We start from the raw sequence: 19754 nt of genomic DNA, 5'->3' as shown, positions 1-19754 counted from the left end.
CGCCAAGAGCTGCTATTGGCTTCTGCCAGCTCCCGTGGACACACTGCCACCCGCCCACCAGAGTCGCCCGCGCGGGGACTGGACTGTAAGCGACGCGACCGGGTGACAGGCAGCCTCAATACGTCTCTCGCTTCCTTTATTTGGTTCACAAGCCCCGCACACCCATCCAGGTCCGGCAGGCGGATCAGGAGTACTCGCACAGGTGGCCGCATCCGGCGGGGCAGTGGGAGCTGCCCTCCAGCCACTTCATGATGTGCTGCAGGTGGCCACCGTGACTGCAGCCCTGGCACCACACGAACAGACCCTTGACCACGTGGTGGCAGACGGCGCACATGCTGGCGCAGTGGTGGCACCTGTCGCAGACCCAGCCCCGGCTGCTCATGGGCCGCTTGCAGTGACTGCAGTTGACGTGCAGGGTGGTGGAGGCCTGGTTGAGGCAGCTGATGGCACGGCTGGTGCTGAGCTTGACCACCTGGTTGGACACATTCCAGAGGCAGAAGCGCTGCAGCAGGTCGATGTAGGACGTGTACCAGTGCTCCTGGTGGTGCAGGGAGGGGAGGAAGGAGGTAAGAGACCAGGGTTTCGGGGACACTGAGGAGCTTCCCCCAAGTGTGCTGGGTACAGACAGAGGGGCGGGTGCAGGCGGGGCGTGCAGGGGTAGTCCTGGGGGTAGTAGCTGCTCCAGGGAGACCCCCCCCCGACCTTGTCACCCACCTGGGTCTGCTCGTCGATGTCTTTGCGCACGCGTTCACCTAGCACAATGAGCACGGACACGGCCATCTGCACATCGCCCTGCTCCGCATAGAAGCGCAGCATGTCGCACACCAGGGCACTGAAGAAGTCAGGCGGCAGGCGGCTGTCGTACAGTGCGTGTGAGACGGAGATGAGTGAGAAGGAAGAGTCCACAGGCACCAGGGAGGCTGCATCTGCCTCATTGCCACTCACATGGGGCGAGTCGGCCTTGTCTTGCAGGTGCTCAGGCCCGGGTGGGGTGTCCACAATCTCGTGGCGCAGTGGGAAGGCTTCCTGGGGCAGCACATACTCGGGCTCCTCGGCTGCGATGCGGGCGGGGGGTGGGGGGTAGGCAGGGTATGAGCCTCTGGCCCCGCCTCCTGGCCCCACCCCTCCCCAAGCCCCCACTTACAGTGAGCGTGTTCCGGGTCCAGCAGGTACAGCTCGTCATCCTCACCTTCCACATCACCCAGCAGGTAATCGGCAGGCACGTCGCTGCCCTCTGTCTCCTCGTTATCTGCCCGAGGGAGGGAGAGCATTGCAAGGCCAGCTCACTCTGGGAGGCCCCAGTCTCACTCCCATGAATGTCCTACGTCTGCTCCCAGCCTACCTTCGTTGGTGATAAGCGTGGTTGAGGAGTCTAGCAGCACTGTGTCACTCCGTGCGTCACCCTTGCTGCGGTCCAGCCGAGTCTCACTGCCCAGCCCTGGGGCCATATCCTTTAGATTGAAACTGGAGGCAGGGAAGGCCAATGGATAGGTGGGCCCCAACAATCCCACCCTCTGGGGAAAGCCACCCCCAGGTGTCTACCTGTTGATGAGTGGCAGGCCACAGGAGCTGCCCTTGCCCACGCTGTGGTTGAGGTTGGTGGTGGGCACCAGGCCAGGACTACAGTAGATGATCCGTAGCATGGTCCATGTCTGCGCCACCTAGGGGTGGGCACTGGTCACTCACGGGGGTCCTGGGTCCCTGGCGCCCCGTGCAGGCCCCCCTCTGCCTGGATGGAACCACAAACCCTCAGCTTTCAGCTGCCCCAGGGACCCAATATCCTGGCCTGCCGCAGGTGGGAAACGGACGCCCATGGAAAGACAAAAACCCTAGCCTCGATCCTGTAGAGGCACAGAAAGAAAGATGGAAATGAGCCTGGGGTCCCCGGGAGGTGATAAGCGAGGCAGTGTGGGCCTTCTCTGTAGGGCTGGACACCTCGGGAAGTCTAAAAGCAAGGATAAGCCAGAAGCGGGGATTCCAACCCCACAGCACCCCAGACTTGCATCCCAGGAATGGCACTGGCATCTGGCCCACTTGGGGCTCTGGACACCCTTAGTTACTGGGGCAAGAGCCGGTGGTGACCTCAACCAGAACTGAGCACTGAACTCAGGGCAGCGTCTGGGCGCAGCAGTCAGAGGAGCTCCCTGACCCTGCACCAAGATCATGGCCCTCAGCCCAGCCCTATGTACCTGGTTGCGGCCAAGCTCCCGAGCCACTTTCGCATTGTGGTCACAAAGCTCGGCCAGTGGCCGGCCAGCCAGGGCATAACGCTCAGCCGTGTCCACGAACCAGCTCATGCTACTGCTGCCAGGCTCCATCTCAAAGACACTGAGGGCACTGGAGGCGAGGCCTGAGAAGGGCTCGGCAGGGTCCAACTTGCGCTTGAAGAAAATTGGGTGGCGCCGATCCCCAGTGTAGGGCTTGCGCCCTGATTCAGTGGCCACTAGGCTCTCCTTGGCTGCGAAGGCCAGATCCCCAAAGAGACCATAGCAGAGGCCCTCAGGGTTGGCACGCTCAACAGGCTGGCTGGCATCACGGAACAGGTGCTGGCACAGGGTGCTGTCCTTGGAGCCGGAGAGCAGGAAGGAGGGATCGTGCGGGTGGCGCCAAGCAATGCCTGTTGTCACATCGCGGTGCTCCTCAAACATGGCAGCTGGCACAAAAGGCCGGCGCACGTCCCACACGTAGATGTTGTGGTCCACCATCATGGAGCACGTAGCTAGGTGGTGGCGGCACTCAGGCCGCCACTTGACTCTGGCCACGGATGCAATGGTTTGCACGCAGTGCACCTCCTTAGCGCGGTGTGTGGTCATGTCCCAGACCTTTACCATCTTGTCACGCCCACCTGTGGCCAACCAGCCCCTGTGGAAGGCCCGTGAGGTCCTCAGTGACCTCTTTTGGGGTGGGAGGGCTCCCCACTCTGTCTCACAGGTCTTGAGGCAGTGAGAGAGCCCTTCCATAAGCCCCACCCATCTTGCCCCATTGCCCCGGCCCCCATCCCACCCCACACCTGTCCTCGGGGTGCCAGTCGCAGCAGAAGACAGGCCCATTGTGGGCCGTGAACATTCTCTCACAGCGGTCGGGCCGCCGAATGTCCCAGAGCTGCACGTTGCCGTTCTCAAAGGTGGAGGCGAAGGTGAAGTAGTCCCGGATGCTGAACTGGACGTCACGCACACTCTCAGACTGGCCTGTGGGCAGGACGTCAGTGGAGGGAGAGTTGGGGATGGGTGGGTGGGTAACCTACAGGGACTCCAACAACCAAGGGGGATCCCTGAGAATGGATGTGGACTGGTGTCACATGCCTGCCCATGGCACAGGCCAGGAGGCCTAGAGGGTGGAGTAGATACTGCCAAGTCCTGCCCAGGGTGGACAGGGGCGAGGAGAGGCCTGGCAGAGCAGACACAATAGCCTGGGCTGGTGAGAGGGACACAAGACATTGGGTGGTTGGTTGGGTTTTTTTTTTTTTTGTGGTACGCGGGCCTCTCACCGTTGTGGCCTCTCCCGTTGCGGAGCACAGGCTCCAGACACACAGGCTCAGTGGCCATGGCTCACAGGCCCAGCCGCTCTGCGGCATGTGGGATCTTCCCGCACCGGGGCACGAACCTGTGTCCCCTGCATCGGCAGGCGGACCCTCAACCACTGCGCCACCAGGGAAGCCCCATTGGGTGGTTTTTGACACAGACTCCTGGACCTCGATTTTCCCTGGATTCTACACCTGACATCAGTCCTTGGGCGAAGCTGTGGTCGGCTTCAGGACCAGGTATCAAGAGCATTGAATGAACAGGGGCCTCAGTGGGCCGAATACAATTCTTCGGGGGCCTCAGGCCCACAGAGGCATGGATGGGATGCCCCAGGATCTGCCCAGTCCCTACACCTTGAGCTGGAGCTGCCAGGTCAGCCCCAGAGCATTGGACACCTTGAGGGTACACGTCCAGCCCTGTGGACCACCACACCAAGAGCCTCTGAGTGCAGTGTCCGGCTTTTCCCCAGCACAGATGGCTCAAGGTCTGTCTTAAGAGGCCCTCAGATTCTCTCTGGGCTCTGCCCTGTGCTTCACTTGGTCTTATCGAGGTGAAAAGGGAGAGCTGGCTCAAGGGGGTTTGTCAGGGAGCTGGGCCTGCTGGGAAGAGAACTGGGGAGGTGGGGGGCGACCAAGCAGTGCACCACTCCCCACTGCTTCCCTGGGCTGAGGACCCTGGAGATAGACTTTGTGCAATAAGGTGGCCTGGAGCTCTGAGGCAAGGAAAGAGGAGACAGCAAAACAAACCCTCTGCTCAGCTGCCCAGGTGGGCTGTGGATCTGCTCAGGCCCTGCTCTCTCCCTGATCTCACAGTCAGCCTTGACTCCTGCTGACTCCATAAGTGCATCAGAGCTGTGACCACACTCCAGGTACCCCTCACATTTCCACCAGGCCTACCGCTGCCCTGCCCCTGCCCTGCTCACCTCCACCCACTCTTCCAGTGCCAGCTCGGCTGGCTCCTCCTCCAGGAAGCCCTCTGAGAGCACATCTGAGGGCCTTTGATGCACACAGCATTTCTCAACCCGCCTAGACAGGCCAGCCACCTGCAGAGATGCACACCTGCCCGACCCGCCTCCAAGGGCCTCACCCGAGAAGGTGCTGACAGAGTCCTTCCTGCGAAGGTCGAAGCACTTCATGAAGCCATCCTGGGAGCCACTGAGCAGCACGTGGGCCTCAGTGGGATGGAAGCAGACTTTGTTCACCGTGCGTTTGTGCTCCGTAAACAGCTGGTCCTGCTTGTTGCGGGACGGCCGGCCCAGGTTCCAGGTGACCACGACGCCATTGGTCGCCGCTGTGGCAAGCAGGTTCTCATCCATCTGGTGCCAAACAACATCTGCACAGCTCAGGTTGAGCGAGGGCTTGCGGCCCACACGAAGGTTCAGCTTCTCCACAAACTGCTCCTCCTCAATGGCATAGATCTTGAAGATGCTGCGGCCTGCCACAACCACCTGGGCCGCATCACGGCACACACTGATGGCGTTGGCTGGTGCATCCAGGTGGCAGTGCATGGTGCGGCCCGTCAGCGTGCTGCCACCCAGGGCTGTAGTCACGCGGGACATCTTTTCCATGGCTGCACGGGTGGTGGGGATAGGTCAGTGAAGTTGGCAGGGCTGGTCACTGGGGGTAGGGACCTGTCAGTTCAGAGCCTTTACCCTGGGTGGTTCCTGCAAAACTGCTTAGTCCAGGGCAGTCCACCATTAGTCAGTCAGTCTCACAGGCAAATTCCATCACCCTGGCTGGGCAGTCAGAAGGCACCATAGCTGCCCTGAGGCCAGTCAGTCCCATGTCTGACTTCTGGGGAAGACGCTACCTGGTCAGTCCCAGGCCAGGCCACCTCTCCAACTCCCCAACTGCCAGATTAGGATAGTCACTGGACGTTCGGTCAGTCAATCCCGCCCGGGAAGCCAGGTGGTTCCCACCGTCCGCAAAGTCGGCCTCTGGAAGGGGGGCAGAAGGATAGAGAAGCCGGGAGAACACAGGCTATAGAGGCGCGAGGGATACAGAGGGACTTCAAGGACCGAGCTGTTTAAGGAGCCTGGCGGGGGGCGGGGGGGGGCTCTGGCGGGACCGGAGGCAGGAGAGGCTGGCGGCGCGGAGGTTGCGGTGGAGCGGAGGCAGCGGGAACAGAGCCAGCCGAACGGAGAAGTCTCTTCTTCCGAGAGCACCCGAACCATTTCCTAAAATTGCCGGGCCGGGGAGGAACCGCCGCGCCGGAAGCAGCCCGTCTCTTTCCCGCCCCCCGCCGGACGTGGTCCTTTTCTTGCCAGCCCCTCGCCGGAGGCGGGTTCCCACGCCACAAAAGTTCCGGATCAGGGAGCTGCGCTGGTGGAGGCGGAAGGGTTGACCAGGACTAGGGTAGAGGGGCTCCCCCGGTTCCGCCCTCGAGTGGTGGTGGTTTTTTTTTTTTTTATCGCAGTGTTTTAATGCTAGTGCTCATCTCTGCCCCAAGGTCCATCAGCAAGTCCAGGCATCCCTAAACTAGTCCTGAATCCCTCCATCGTCTCCGCCTCCTTTCTCGCCCTCCCCGGGACCCCAGGAGCAGCCTTCTAACGGTTCTCCCTCGGTTCCTCGTTCCCCCTGATCTGAACCCCGCACAGCAGTCAGGTACCACTCTAAGGCCTAAGGTCCCCCATAAGTCCCCACCGCGCTGTGAGTAAATCGCAAACTCCCGGCCTCTTCCTCTCTCCGCGCACCTCCAGCCACGGCGGCTTCTAGCCCTTCTTCCAGCTGGGCAAGATCTTCCCTGCCTCATGGCCATTGCACGTTTTCGCCCGCTGCCATCTCCAGAAGGCCTCTCCTTCTCCTTCAGAGTTCACCTTAAATGTCACGTTCTTAGAGGCCTTCCCTGGCCACCCCATCTAACGTGGCCTCTCCAGTCACTGTCACCTCCACAGCGCTTGTCACAGCCCATTCCTTTGTATACTGGTTATCATCTGTTGCACACGAGTGTGAACTCAACCAGGCAGGGATCACATCTGTCTCTGTCTCCAAGAGCTCGAGTGCCTGACCCGACCTGTTCACACAAGCGGCTCAGCTCAATCAGTGACTCTCTGAGCCTGCCTTTCTCTCCTGGGTATGAGCCCTGGTCTGTCCGTGCTGCACTGTGTGATCTTTTAGGACAGCGGTCCCCAACCTTTTTGGTACCAGGGACCAGTTTCGTGGAAGACAATTTTTCCACGGACGTGGGTGGGGGCTGAGAAGGTTCAGGCGGTAATGTGAGCGATGGTTCAGGTGGTAATGCAATCGATGGGGAGCGGCAGATGAAGCTTTGCTTGCTCGCCTGCCGCTCACCTCCTGCTGTGCGGCCGGGAGTGGGGGGGTGTTGCGGACCCGTTTTAGAATATCCCTGACCCATTCCTATCCTTAGTTACCCTGTGCATGAAACAGGCCTCACTCTTGCCCTTCTGGAAGGATGGGCTAGATCCTAGATATTATGGAGGGAATGTTATGTGTAATGATTTTAGTGTCTCTCCCCCCCTGAAGCAGTGAGAGGTTAGGGACCTTCTGTTGGTCGCTGCTGGGTTTCCAGTCTGGCACAGTGTTACCAGCCTCTGCACGTTTGTTGAAAGAACCAGTAAGTCTGCTGAGTTGAGAGGTGCACAAAAATTCAGACTTGGGCCACTCAGGACAGATACACCTTCCCCCCACCATGGCGTCATGACCTAAAACCAATTCAGACATATGTTTTTACAACTTTTTTAATATATATTTTTATAAACAGGTCACGTGATAAAATAGCACAAGAAACACTTACCAAATATAAGGTTATATCTTCCGCATATACAGGAGAATGAGGTCGTATGTACAATAAGAAAATGATTTTAGGGGTTGGTTGGTTTTGTTTTCCTCTCTCCCCCTAATTTTTCCTCCTACAGTCGTTGGAAATATCACAGCTTCAGTTGCATTAATACTTTGGACAAATGGACAGCTGCCCCTCCCCACTAGGGAGCTGTGGGGAGGAGGGGCTGAAGAAACTGGCTCCTGACCACCTCAGCCCTGGAGCCTCTGGCCAGCGCTCCAGGGGCAGGGAAATCTTTGGGCTGTTGAACTGTTTCTCTTCAACAGCATCTCTCGCTCGCTCTTTCTCTCTCTCTCTCTCTCTCTCTCTCTCTCTCTCACTCTCTGGCTCTCTGGAAACTGGTTACTCTCTTCCAACCGGATGGGGGGGTGGGGGGAGTGTCCCAAGGTTGGATGTGGGTGCTGTATATCCTGGGGCTCAAGGTTGGGATGGAAAGGGGTCCCAGCCCCCTCCTCAGTAATTGCCAAGATGTGCCAGCACCCCCGGGACCTCCCAATATCTTGGGATTGGACAGAACACGGTGAACCCATGTGGGCAAGTAGAAGTTTGGGAAGCTGGGGAGGGGTGTGAGGCTAGAAAGGAGCCCTTCCTCCTCTGGGTGTTGAGGGTGAGCTGGCCACTGGAAGATCGGAGCCGCTGGCTGGGGCCCCCTTTTCCAGCTTCCACCTGACGGATACCTGCCCTGGGTGAAGTGTGATGCTGAGGGGCCTGGGCCCAGCTGGCTACAGGGGCTGCGGGGCAGGGTCCACCCAGGACTGCTCCCAAGGCCTGCAGGCCCTGATGGTCGCTCCAGCTTCAGGTCTCTCAAGGTAGCTGTACCACCCCTGGGTTGAGATGGACTGGAGCCAGCTGGGCTAATGTTGATTATGCCAAGGTCACTGTCAGCCCAGCGGTCCCTCTCTTAATCCAATTCTGCCCTAGCCTGGCCAGGGCCCAAGGACCTTATGCCAGTGGATGGGGATGGGGCGAGCACGGCCTGTCTCACACGGCGGCATGTAAGAAGGGAGGTCGCTGGGGTCAGGCTGGTATGAGGTGGGGGAAGGGCGGGTGGGACTTGGGCTCCTGGGTGGGCCATGGCTTTGGCGGCGGCCTGTTTCCCCTCGCAACCCTCGGAGGGTTCCAGGCGCGGTGCAGTGGAAGATGCGGGAAGCCCTGGGGTCTCTTCCGGGCCCCTGTGTCCTGAGGGACCCAGCTCCCCTCAATCCCCCTGGGCCCTGCCAGGGGTGGGGGAGACAGCGGGGTGTGGCGGGGAAGGCGGTAGGGGCGGCCGTCTGGCGAGCTCAAAGAGCCCGCAGGACCGAGCCCCAGCCCCCCGCACCCAGCGGGCGGGCAAACGATGGCGGCGGCTGTGGCGTTGTGGAGGGCGGGCGTGCAGTTGCGGGTGCGAGGGGCATGCACAAATTCCCCGAGCGTGCGTGCGTGCGCGGGGCTGGCCCACCCACCGCCCTCCCTGCTCGAGGCGGGGCCGGGAGGAGAGCGAGGGGCCGAGAGGCGGGGAGGCCCCGCGCTACTCGACGACGAGGCAGCGGGGCAGGTGTTGCGAAAAGTACTTGAAGAGCTCGGGGGTAGCCCCAGGGCAGTTGGTCAGCTCCAGCTCCTCCAGCTCCTGCAGCTGCACCAGGCCCGACAGCCCGGTGGCGGTCAGCAGCGGGCAGCCTGCGTCGGGCGGGAGGCGGGGCGGCGGCTGAGTGGGCGCGGCCCGAGGGCTCCGGAGGGCGGGGCTGGGGGAGTGAGCTCGGGGGCCGGGCAGGACCGGGCCGGGCTAAACTTTGCCCGGCGTCTCCGCCTTCTGACTGGGACTTGGGACGCAGCGAGTCAGCACCAGGTATGGGTCTGCACAGGGGACCCGACAGGGCTGGCGGAGTCGGACTAATGGGGGTGGGTGGTCACAGGAGGGCGGCAGGGGGTGTCTCACCTGCCAGAGACAAGAGACGCAAACTCCTCATGGCCAGGAGGTGCTTCAGCCCGAAGTCCTGCACCTGGGCGGGAAGGCGGGGCGAGTTAACTATTTCCGTTCGCGCCCCGAGGGAGCCCCACTCCTGGGGTCAGGCCATAGGGGGCAGGGGGTGGGTTCAAAACGAGGGTTCTCAGCTCCCCACGGAGTCGGTGAGGCCCTGGGGACTCTGCGCTTCGCTTACGTCGGCCGCTTGGGTGTGGAGGGATCCCAGACTTCCTTAAAGGATCTGAGCGGGCCGGGTGCAGGTCAGCGGCTTGTCTGGGTGGGGGCTTTCCCCGTGCCCCCCACCTCCCCTGCCTACTCCCCAATCTCTGGAGGCATGGAGGGCTGATACCTGGCAGCACCATCGCAGGTAGAGGCTGCGAAGGGACGACATGGTGGACAAATAGCTGAGGCCAGTGTCCGTAATGCGTACACACCTGTGGTCGCAACAGAAGGAGGCTGCCCACCTTCAAAACACCCGACCCCTTCCTCCTTTTCCCGAAGTGTCCCGGGCGTGAATTCCCCTCCTGCCCCAACATGCCCCGCCCCACCAGGTTCCGCCCCCACCTGACCCCTTGGTGGTGTTCCCTACCAGGGGGACACAGCTCAGCCCTGCTCTCGTGTTATAGCCCACACTAGGCAGGCCTCTTATGAGGGCCCCGCCCCACCCCCCTCTTGCTGCAGCCCTACTCTAGCTATAGGCCTGTCCACTAGTCCACTAGGCTCCCTGCTTAGAGGTCCGGCAGGCCTCGCCCAGCCCTGCCCTCCATGGCCCCGGGGTGGGGGACGCGCACACCTGTCCAGCACGAGCTCCTCCAGTCGGTGCAGGTCGCAGGCCACGTACTCGAGCGCCATGTCAGTGATGCGTGGGCACCACGAGAGGTCGAGGCTGCGTAGCTTGCGCAGGTTCTCAGCCACAAGCTCGACACCATCGTCGGTGACCTTGGAGCAGCCAGAGAGGCTGAGTGCGGTGAGGTTCGGCAGGCTGTGCACCACGTTGACCACGCCGTGGTTGGTGATCTCCCAGCAGGAGAGCAGGCGCAGCGTGTGCGTGCTGTGGCCCTGGCGTGCCGTGAAGTAGGCCAGTGCTGTGTCCGTCACGTGGTAGGCCTGCAAGCTCAGCTCAGCCAGGTTGGGCAGCAGCTGAGAGATAGCCGCAATGGCGTCGTCGGCCACGTTGATGCAGTCGCTCACACTCAGCGAGGTGATGCGCGCGCTCAGGCTGGACCACAGCCCAGCTTCGGTGAAGTCGTTGCAGCCTGACAGCTCGAGGCGCACCACGCCCTGCATCTGCTCCAGCATCACCTGAGGGCGGGCAGGCGCGGGGTCAGGAGGCCCTGACCTCCCCCTCGCCAGGGTGCAACCCTACCACGTTTTCCCCAGACACGCCCCTTCCCCCAGGGCATGGTGAGGATGGTAGGAGACAGGGCAGAAGGAGCCTGCCGAGGGGCAGGAAGCTGTGTTCTTAAGCGTGTATGTGGTGTAAACGTGCATCAAGCTGTATTCCGACAAGTGCACTTTACAGTGTGTTCGTTACACTTGAACAACATCTAAAAGAGGAGGCAGGGCACAGGGGGCCTGGGAGTCCAGGGCCTGGCCAGAGCAGGTGCTCAGAGCCATAGGTGTTAATGATGTGATGTTAAGAGTCCAGGTCCTGGGGAAGGGCCTGCCTCCACAGCTGCTTCTCTGACCTTTGCCCCGTTCCTCCCACCTCCTCCAGCATCCTCCCTACCCAATGTGAGCTTCTTGGGCATGCACGGCCTCGCATTTAATTGACTGCTTTGCTGTTGCTGTCTTGAAATTCTTAGTCATCTTTGAACAAGGAACCCGAATTTTCATTTTGGTCCCCCAAATTATGTAGCCAGTCCTGCTCCCCCCACCCCAGAGCTACACTCCTCAGGACACCGACCCCACCCTTGGCTGCTTTGCTGCTTGTGTGCCCAAGCTTCTTCCTACTCCCCCCACATGTGCTGAGTGGCTGCTGCCTGGCCCTGCCCCCCATCCCTGCCCTTCTGGGCCAGTGGTGGTGCGCACCTCCAGGCCGGCATCAGTGATGGTGGAGCGCTTGAGGCTCATGGCCTTGACACCCTTCTTGGAGAGGGCATAGTTGTCGATGAACTCACAGATGTCCAGGTCGGAGACACCAACCAGGCAGAAACCCTCAAAGCCACGTGCTGCGAAGCCCTGCAGGTTCACGAACTCCTTCTCACCTCCAGGCAGCACTGTGTAGAGCTCCTTGGCATGCAGCACAGGCGTGAGGCCCGCCCAGAACTTGGGCTGGTAGAGCACACGCCTCCAGGCCTTGCACACCTGGGCCAGCACGCACCTCTCGCAAGCTGAGAAGTACCAGAAGAGGCCGTTGAGGATCTTCTCGTCTGTGGCCAGTGGCGGCCGCTCTACCGGGGGCCCGGGCACTGGGGCTAAGGCTGGTCCACCAAGGGGGAGCCCTGCCTGGGGGCACAGGCCCCCGGCCAGAGCAGCCCGGGGTGGCGGGGCAGCCAGGCTGGGTGGTGGGAGGGTGGGCGGGGGTGGCTGGCAGGGGCGGTTCTTGGCAGCCGGCGTGCCCTTGGTGATGCTGGCTGTGCCCAGGCCGTTCGGCTGGCCTGGCAGCTTCACCAGGCCATTGCGAGGCAAGCATGGAGGCTTGGGGTCGCCGTTGACGCCCGGGCTCGACATCTTCCTCGCTCGGTCTGCAGACAGGGTCCAGGAGAGGGTAGTGAGTCTGCTGCCAGGGCAGAACTGGACTCCTTTCCATCCATGGGCGTCCCCTCCCATGCCATTCCCAGAACCACCCAACAGAAAGGATCTGAGTGTAAGTCCCTTCCTCCCTTCCTCCCTGACTGAGCAGTTACAGGAAGGCAGGGCTGGTCATGACCACGACACTCCTTGAGCACCTACTGTATGCACTGAGCTCAACCTCCACCCACTCACAGAGCTTTCCGATACCTAGGTACTATGGCTCCCATTTTACAGATGACAGAACAGAGATGGAGGGACATTCGCCCATGACTGCTCCCTTTACCTGTGCTGCTCACCATCAATGTCTGCCAGGCCTGCCTCTGCTGGACAGGGGCTGGGGAACTGAGGGTTTGGGGCATTCTCTGGCCACTCCTCTATGGGGTGCCAGCGTAGCTGTCTGGAGTGGTTTGAGTAAGCCATCTGAGACTCACACACCAGCCTCTGAGAATCTCAGTGGCTACAGGAGGTTCTGTGGCTCAGAATCTACCCAGAGAAAAGGCAGGTGTCTTCCCAGGGTGCTTACCGTGATGCCAGCACAGTGAGCCCTGCACACATACTGTTTCTTTAATCCTCCACTCAACCCACTGAGGACGATGATGTGATGACTGTACCCACTGTACAGATGAGGAAATCATGGCTGAGGCAGCATGAGTTGCTTGCCTGAGGTCATAGTAAGTGGTGGAGCCAAGACATGGACGCTGAGCTGGCTGTGGAAGGCTATGTGTAGGGAGCTTCCCACAGGGTGGGGGCTGAGACCAACCCCCAGCTCCCCTCCTCAGGCCTCCAAGGCTGTGAATGGGTGGCAGAGGGCACTGGGCACAGACGACCCTGGAGAGAAGGGGCAGCAGGACCCCCACAGCACTACCATCTGTCCCACATTCCAGATCTCCTGCCCATCCCCACCTCAGACATTCAGCGAGGAGGTAGCGTACCCAGTGGCTCACCCCACTCTGGCTATGTGGCTTTGGGGAGCCACTTCCTTCTCCAAACCTCACTTTCCTCACTTCAAAGTCTGGGAAGTGACAATACTGCCCCACGGGACGGCATGTGACAAGGACTACGTGCAGTGCATGGCTCGTAGCTTGCTGGCCCAAGGGTGAGCGGACAGGAGCTCCCAGGAGGGAGGGGAGCCAGTGGTCCTGCCCTGCTCTTCCCAGCACCACACCCTCCACTGGCGTCCAAGCCCTGGACAGGACAACACTTGCCAGTATTCCACATCTGGGGAGGGGGTGCATCCTGGGCTGGGTCCAAGGGTCTTACTGGGACATGTGGCCCTCACGGCTGCCAACCAGCTTTGGGTCCAAAGGCCTTCCTGCCCTGGTAGCCATGCACTTCCAGGCTGGCAGTCCACCCCAGGGCCTCCCTCCCCAGAGGAGGCTCCCACACCTTGGCTGCCCCTTCACTACAGCTCATGACCAGGTAATAGCAGCCTCACACTGGCTGATACACGACATCCCTAACAACATTTGCTGAATGCCCACCGGCATAATTGTGTATTTCAACCTTACAGCAGCCTGGGTGGGGGGCACAGGGGAAAGCACTACTCTTACCACCGTTTTCAGATTAGGAACAGGAGGTTCCCAGGAGGTACAGTTTGCCCACAGTGGCAGGGGTGGCCTGACATGAGGGCTGCCCGATATCGCTTAATGCCAGTACCTAGGAGGGGACCATCCTGGGACAGCAGTGCCTCATGGAGGGACAGGATGAAGCCCACAACTGCCCCTGCCCCACTCCTGGGGCCAGTGGAGAGGCTATCCTGGCAACTCCCTCCTGCGATTTGTGCTGGGTACAGAGGGGTAGCCCCAGCCTGAATACCTTCTGTGTCCCCAGAGCGGGGCACGCCGGCTTCCTGCAGAGCAGGCGCGGCCGGCCTGACGCCCGGCGGCAGCACCATGGACAGCGCCCCTCCAGCCGCCTCGCGCGGGCTAGGAGGCCAGTCCAGGCCCGGCCCTCTCCACCGCGGACAGCGGCGGGGTGGGGTAGGGAGGGGTACGGCCCGGCAAACCCAGTTCAGCTGGAGCTGGGAGGGGCCCTGGAGGCTTGGGGTGTGGGGCGGGGGGAGGAGACGCCCGCTCGGCTAAGATCCGGAGGAGGAGGCGGCGGAGGCGGCACCAGGGGAGAAATAACTCAAGAGCAGTGCCGATTTAGGTTGAAAATTCTCCCAGCCATGGGTGTGCACGTGGAGCGCCTGAGTTGGGGGGATCACGTGTATGCCCCGGGCATCTGCGGGGCTCCCTTCCCGTCCCCGACAGGAGCTCACATTTGCATACACCCACAGTCCCATCCCCACCCTCCATACCTCAGGGTGGAACTGGCCCATGTAAAAGAGCCCACAGGAGGGAGGGGCCATGCCAAAGATGGCCCTCAGCAGCCTGTGGGGAGTGTCCAAGGCTTGACTGCCCCTCATCCCACACCCCATCCCCGGCCAGAAGGCACTGGTCAGCCTGTTGGTCAGCACCCCCATGCCCTGGGTTGGAGCTGCCTTCCCACAGAGGCAGCCCTGCCGCTCCTCAACCTTGTCCATGGTCTTCCTGTGCTCCAGCTGCTCCTCATCCTTAAGCCTCTGACCCAGCCTGAGCCCTGGCTCTTTAGCTCAAAACTAGAAACAGCCACACCTTAGCCCAGGGGTCAGGGCTTTGGGAGAATGCTCACTGTTCACTTCGGAAATGGGTCTGCCTGCCAGTTAGGCAAGAGGTCCCTGGGGGGCTGGGATGAGGGCCCCTCTGCCTGGCCCTGACCCTGGCTCCATCCCCCCAGCCAGACGGGTTGCAGAGCCTCCCACCTTCTCGGTACCTGCCCCTGCTGCACCCAGTGGGGCTAGGAGGACCTGCTTGGATTTTCCTGCCAGGATGGGGAAGGGGCAGCTGCCAGTCCACTGGGGGCTACTTCCCCCTTAGGGATAAGCACCAGGAGCTAACGCCAGGAAAAGAGCCTTTTAAAATAAGATGGTCAGGCTTGCACTGTTCTCAGCCTCAGCCCCTGGTGTGTTGTGTCTCTGTGTGGAGTGGAGTGCTGGGGGAGGCCTCCTCCTGCGATAGGCTGCAGGGGCTCGAGGGTCCTGGGTTCACCCCAGGAGAAGGACGGAGGTGATGGTCACTACTTTAGTTGTCTTGTCCTCATCAGCCTGAGCCAGAGCTGGATCAGGGTGCCACTTGGGAGAGCTAACCATGCCTCTGTGTTTCCCCAGCAGACTCATGTGAAGCATGGGGGGGGTCCCAGGGGCTCGCGGGAGGACTCCAGACCTTGGTGGCTTCCAGGCTAAGAGTCTGCAGATTGCCATGCTGGGGCTTCATAAGGAGCTGCCTCTTCTGCAAGTCAAGTCACTGGGCCCCGAGACCCAGCAAGTCCATCTTACAGCCTCACTTCTGGCCCCTTTCCAGTCCTGACCCTACAGTTCAGCCAGACCCTCTGTCCTGCATTCCTCCTCCCCTCCCCCTCTCTGCCTGGGCACATGCTGGTCCCCCTGCTTGCTCAGTAGGCCTCCCTGCTCCTTAACCCTGCCAGCTCCTTCTCTTCCATCCTTCAGTGTGAGCACTGCCCCTGCCTCTCCCTGAGGGACCCCCCAGCACTGAGAAAGCATATCCAGAGTCTCTGCCATCACATGGATTATCATCACTGTCTACCTGTCTGCCTCTCCTTGGCTGGGGACTCCTTGAGGACAGACAGCATGACTACTGAGTGGCCTCTGAGTGCTTGCTGAATGAAAAGAATGGCAGTCCATTTATCAGGGTCATGCAGAAAGGGGTGCAGCTGACAGAGGCCCAGGAGGCGGGATGGAAGGCAGTCAGTGGAAGAGCTGTAGCTCAGCTTGTCAGTCCTGGTTGTGACAGAGGCCAGTGTCCATAGGGGAGGGAGGGGTTGATGCCAGAGTCCCTGAGAAGGCTCCCAAGACCCTGGGGCTTGGGGTGGGCCTTGCCGTTATTCAGACCTTTGGGAAGAGGACGGCTCATGTCTCCTTTTTGACTGAGTCTCCCCCTTGAGAGCTGCAGAGTTAAGGAAGCTGGCTGCCTGTTCCCCATAATCTGGCCAGACCCAGGGGGCAGGGGACAGGAAGCACCAGAAGGGAGGGAAGCCTGGTGCTGCTCTGCTCTTCCCAGCACCACGTGGCCCCCACCCCCGCCCACTGCTGGTCTGAGCCCATCAAACACTGCCTGACCACAAGTGGGGAGAGAGAGGCTCAGAGAGTGAATTTTCAGAAGTTGTACAAAGCTGGGATTTGACCCCAAGACTCAGGTCAGGCATGGTGGTCCAGAGGGCAATCCCGGGCCCCCACCAGCCTGCTGCTGCCTCCTTTCTCTGCTCTGTTCTGCTTCAGTCCCTGTGCCCTCCCAGCCTGGGTTCCTCGGCTGGGGTCTCTCCCAGCGTGCCCCTGTCATGCCCCTGCCCTCCTTCCAGAGGCTGCAAGCTGATGTCAACCACTGGGACACTCTTCTTTTAGATTGCTCATGCCCAGGAAACCCCCCACTCCTCATGGCCCTAAGCTCAGAGGTCTCTTCATCCCTGATGCCCCCACGTAAGGCAGTGTGCCCTGGATGCTGGGGGGCCCGGCTCCAGTAGAACCTGCACTGACCAGTTCTCCCTGCCAGCTGAAGACCATGGAGCTGGGCAGGGCATTGGTAGCCAGAAAAACTCACATCAGGTCGATCTGCAGTGGTGGCCCCAGAGGCTGGGTTGACAGCTAGGATAGTTTGGGATTGGGGACACAGCGCAGGCTGACAAATTCCATGACAAGCCCTGTGACTCAGGCACATTCACATCCCTGCCACTTTGCACACGTCCTAGCAGCAGCGCTCCCCTCCCGCCCCCAGCTCGGAGATGCTTCTGGGGTGCGGGCTGCCCCACCCGTGCACTGGGGGCTCTGGGAAGGGAGCACGTGGGCCTCAGGAGAGACCTGAGTCGGTGCTCAGCAGACCAAGTCCTGAGGCCAAACTCAGGGCAGCTCGGCCTTGTGGGGCCGGGTGCCTCGGGGGTGGGTGTTGGGCTTCAGTCCTCATCTTGGCCTCTCTGCTCTGAAGGACCTGAGCCCCACAGGGCCTAGGCCTGGGGCATCTAGTGCCTCAAACACTGCCAAGGGAAGGAATGTGGCCTGAGCCCACCCTCTTCAGCTGGTCTGGCTAAGGCTCCTCCCGGGCCACTGGTAGGGAAGGTTCTGGGCCACCCACTTACCCCATAGTGCTTCCTTTGCTGCCACCGTCGCTCTTCCCCTGAGCCAGCCCTCTGAGACACAGCAGCAAGCTCCCACGTGTGACAAGATGGGGGCTGTGGACAGCTGACAGTGCCAGCCAAGGAACCCCTTCCCCGACCTCTAGGTGAGGTGTCTCCCTGGCTGAGAAGGCCTGCCTGAGGCCCAGCTGTCTTGAGTGTCCCAGGTGCCCTGACCTCGGGGCCATTTGTTTCCTTCTGAGCAGGGGGAATCAGGACTCATGCAAGTGCCCTGGAAGCGGGTGTGAGCTGCAGGGTGGCATCTGTCCCATGAACCTCCCCAGCGTTAGAGGTGCCCATAGGCCTCCCAAGGTGAGGGGTGGTAGAGGTGGGAGAGCCAGGTCAGGCCGTGGACGTGGCAGGCACTGGGCCAGATGAATCCTGGGGTCCCTGAGGGCTGAACAGCCCTCCCTGCTCTGCCAGTGTTTATGACTGGGGCTTGAATTTCCCTTCTCCCCAGATAGCATTCGGTCCAGCCCTGTGGCCACCTCCTGCCAAGCCAGTGGGTCTCCATCAGGCCTCTGCCCTGGTCTGTGGGACCCCAAACCTCTCAGGGTCCTGACCCAGCTCAGGCCTTCTGCTCCAAGGCTGCTGTCCAGTATCCCTCAAAGGAGTCTGCTGGAAGAAAGGGCCCCATGCCCCACCTGGCCCCAGGGAGGCCTGAGCTGACCCTGGTCAGTGGGCCCTCGGAGGCGGCAGGTGAAGCAGCATCTGCCATCTGCTCTCTCCGTGGAGGGAAGGCTTCCTGTGCAGAGGCTGGGAGGGGCTGGAGGAGTGGCCACTGGGCTGTGGGTTCTCTGATGCTCCAACAACCAGGCCTTCTCTCCTTCTGGGGTCATGGGTGGGGACTCTCCCCACCCACTCAAACTCCCAGAAGGACAAGACCCTCCCCCAGCAGTCTCAGGGTGCCCAGTTCTCCTTCTGCGGCCCTTCAGCCTTGGACATCGCCCAACCCCTCCTCCAGAGCCAGGCACGTGGCCAGCCCCCTCCCTTCGCCTCGTCTTCCCACTGTGGCAGCTCCAAACAGGGCCAGGTTCAGGTGTCCAGAGGCAGATCAGCCACCGGGCCACGCGTTCACAAGCTCCTCCTGGAGTGTAATTGTATATAACACCTGTCTCACAGGCGCAGGAGCTCATGGTGCTGGGGTGGGGAGCCCAGAGTGCAGTGGGGTCCAGGACCTCACCCAGCCAACCCAGCTGGGGTCCTGCAATTCGGCTTCCACAGGGGAACAGCACAGTGGCACCGACCCCCAGCCTTGGTCCAGTTGCCATGGGGATCGGGCCTCGACAGGCCAGCCACTGGGGTGAAGGGCTGCGGGAAGGCCTGGCAGGGCTGGAAGCCCAGCTGCAGCAGCCAGGGAAGGGGCTGCGGTTACGTAAGCCCTCCGGGGGTGGCGGCGGCGCTGTCCCAAGCCCCCTCCCCGCCTCATGCTCATTGTGGCCTCCGCGGTGTTGTGGCCTGGACCCCTACCCGCCCTGTAAGCCTGGCCCAGCACACACACCTTACCTGGGCCCGGGCTCCTGGCTCATGCCACGCTGTCCACCGGGCGTCCTCCCGTCATGGGGAGCCCGGCATGGGCACCGGCGAAGCGGGGAGGCGGCCGAGGTGCTGGTCTGGCAGGCAGGGCCCGGCCGGCGCCCCGCGCCCGGCCTGGCCGGGCCCCCTCTGCAGCGCCTCGAAGAGGAGCTCCCGGGTGGGAGAGGATCGGCCGCCCCGAGCCTCCCACCGGGGAGGCTGAGGCTGTGCCCAGATAAATAAGGCCGCTTTGCAGGGAGCCGGGCGGGCGCCTCCTCCCTCCCCTCTCCCTCCTCCCCGCCCTCCTCCTCCCCGCCCTCCTCCTCTGCCTTCCTCCCCGCGCTCCTCCCCAGCCGCCGGCGGCGCCGCGCCCGCCCGCCGCCCGGCCTTACGCGCCGCTCCCTCGCGCGCCCCCGGCGCCGGTAGCCAATCCGGGTTGGCGAGCCCGGGCTGGGGCGCTGAGGATGCTGAGCCCCGCCGCGCCCTACCGCGCGCACAGCGCGCTCCCGCGGCGGCGCGCGCGGGCACGCGCCAGCCCGGTCCTCACCCCCGCTTCCCCTCGCCACGGGCGCCCGCACAATAACAAACCCTGGCGCACGGCGGGGCGGGGAGGAAAGAGGAGGGCAGGGGAGGGAGGGAGAGGGAGGAAGGCGAAAGAAGGGCTGGACGCGCAAAGGGAGAGCCGGGTGGAAAGAACCCTGCCTTTTGCGGAGCTGTGGGGACCCCGAATCCTGCGGGGCGGAGAGGACTCGAGCTCTTGGGCGCCGGCCGTCCGACCCTCCCCCTCCCGGCCCCTCTTGCGGAGCCGGTGGCCAGGCCCCCTGCGCGGCCCTCGCATCTTCCGCGCACCTGCCGGGTGCCAGGCCCAGGAACCTCCCTCAGTGAGGAGCGCAGTTGCACACCCGCAGAGCCGAGAAACAAGAGACCAGTAGATCATTTCAGAGAGTGACGAGTGCGGTGAACGTTCAAGAGGGCCACGTGATGGTGACCGCGAGGGTGGTGGTGGGAGTGGGGCTCCTGAGAACAAGACGCTTAAACTG

At 61.9% G+C, this 19754-nt stretch overlaps 2 protein-coding genes across 2 annotated transcripts; both read right to left on the bottom strand.

Annotated features, from left to right (window-relative positions):
- Window positions 1-33: 33 nt before the first annotated feature.
- WDR24 (WD repeat domain 24) lies at window positions 34-7255 on the bottom strand. Its single transcript, XM_007130351.4, has 8 exons — window positions 4608-7255; window positions 3011-3188; window positions 2190-2862; window positions 1543-1661; window positions 1343-1464; window positions 1145-1249; window positions 715-1055; window positions 34-538 (listed from the first exon to the last, which is right to left on the bottom strand). The coding sequence occupies exons 1-8, from the start codon at window positions 5086-5088 to the stop codon at window positions 185-187; spliced, it is 2373 nt and encodes a 790-aa protein (XP_007130413.1). The 5' UTR covers window positions 5089-7255; the 3' UTR covers window positions 34-184.
- FBXL16 (F-box and leucine rich repeat protein 16) lies at window positions 7203-18990 on the bottom strand. The gene is made up of 6 exons (XM_007130343.2): window positions 18706-18990; window positions 11293-11948; window positions 10055-10563; window positions 9611-9695; window positions 9235-9298; window positions 7203-8975 (listed from the first exon to the last, which is right to left on the bottom strand). The coding sequence occupies exons 2-6, from the start codon at window positions 11932-11934 to the stop codon at window positions 8827-8829; spliced, it is 1449 nt and encodes a 482-aa protein (XP_007130405.2). The 5' UTR covers window positions 11935-11948; window positions 18706-18990; the 3' UTR covers window positions 7203-8826.
- Between the last annotated feature and the right edge of the window lie 764 nt (window positions 18991-19754).

The sequence above is a fragment of the Physeter macrocephalus genome, unplaced genomic scaffold (assembly GCF_002837175.3).
Source record: "Physeter macrocephalus isolate SW-GA unplaced genomic scaffold, ASM283717v5 random_105, whole genome shotgun sequence".
NCBI classification, from domain to species: Eukaryota; Metazoa; Chordata; class Mammalia; order Artiodactyla; family Physeteridae; genus Physeter; species Physeter macrocephalus.
This window is presented reverse-complemented; position numbering and strand designations above follow the sequence as displayed.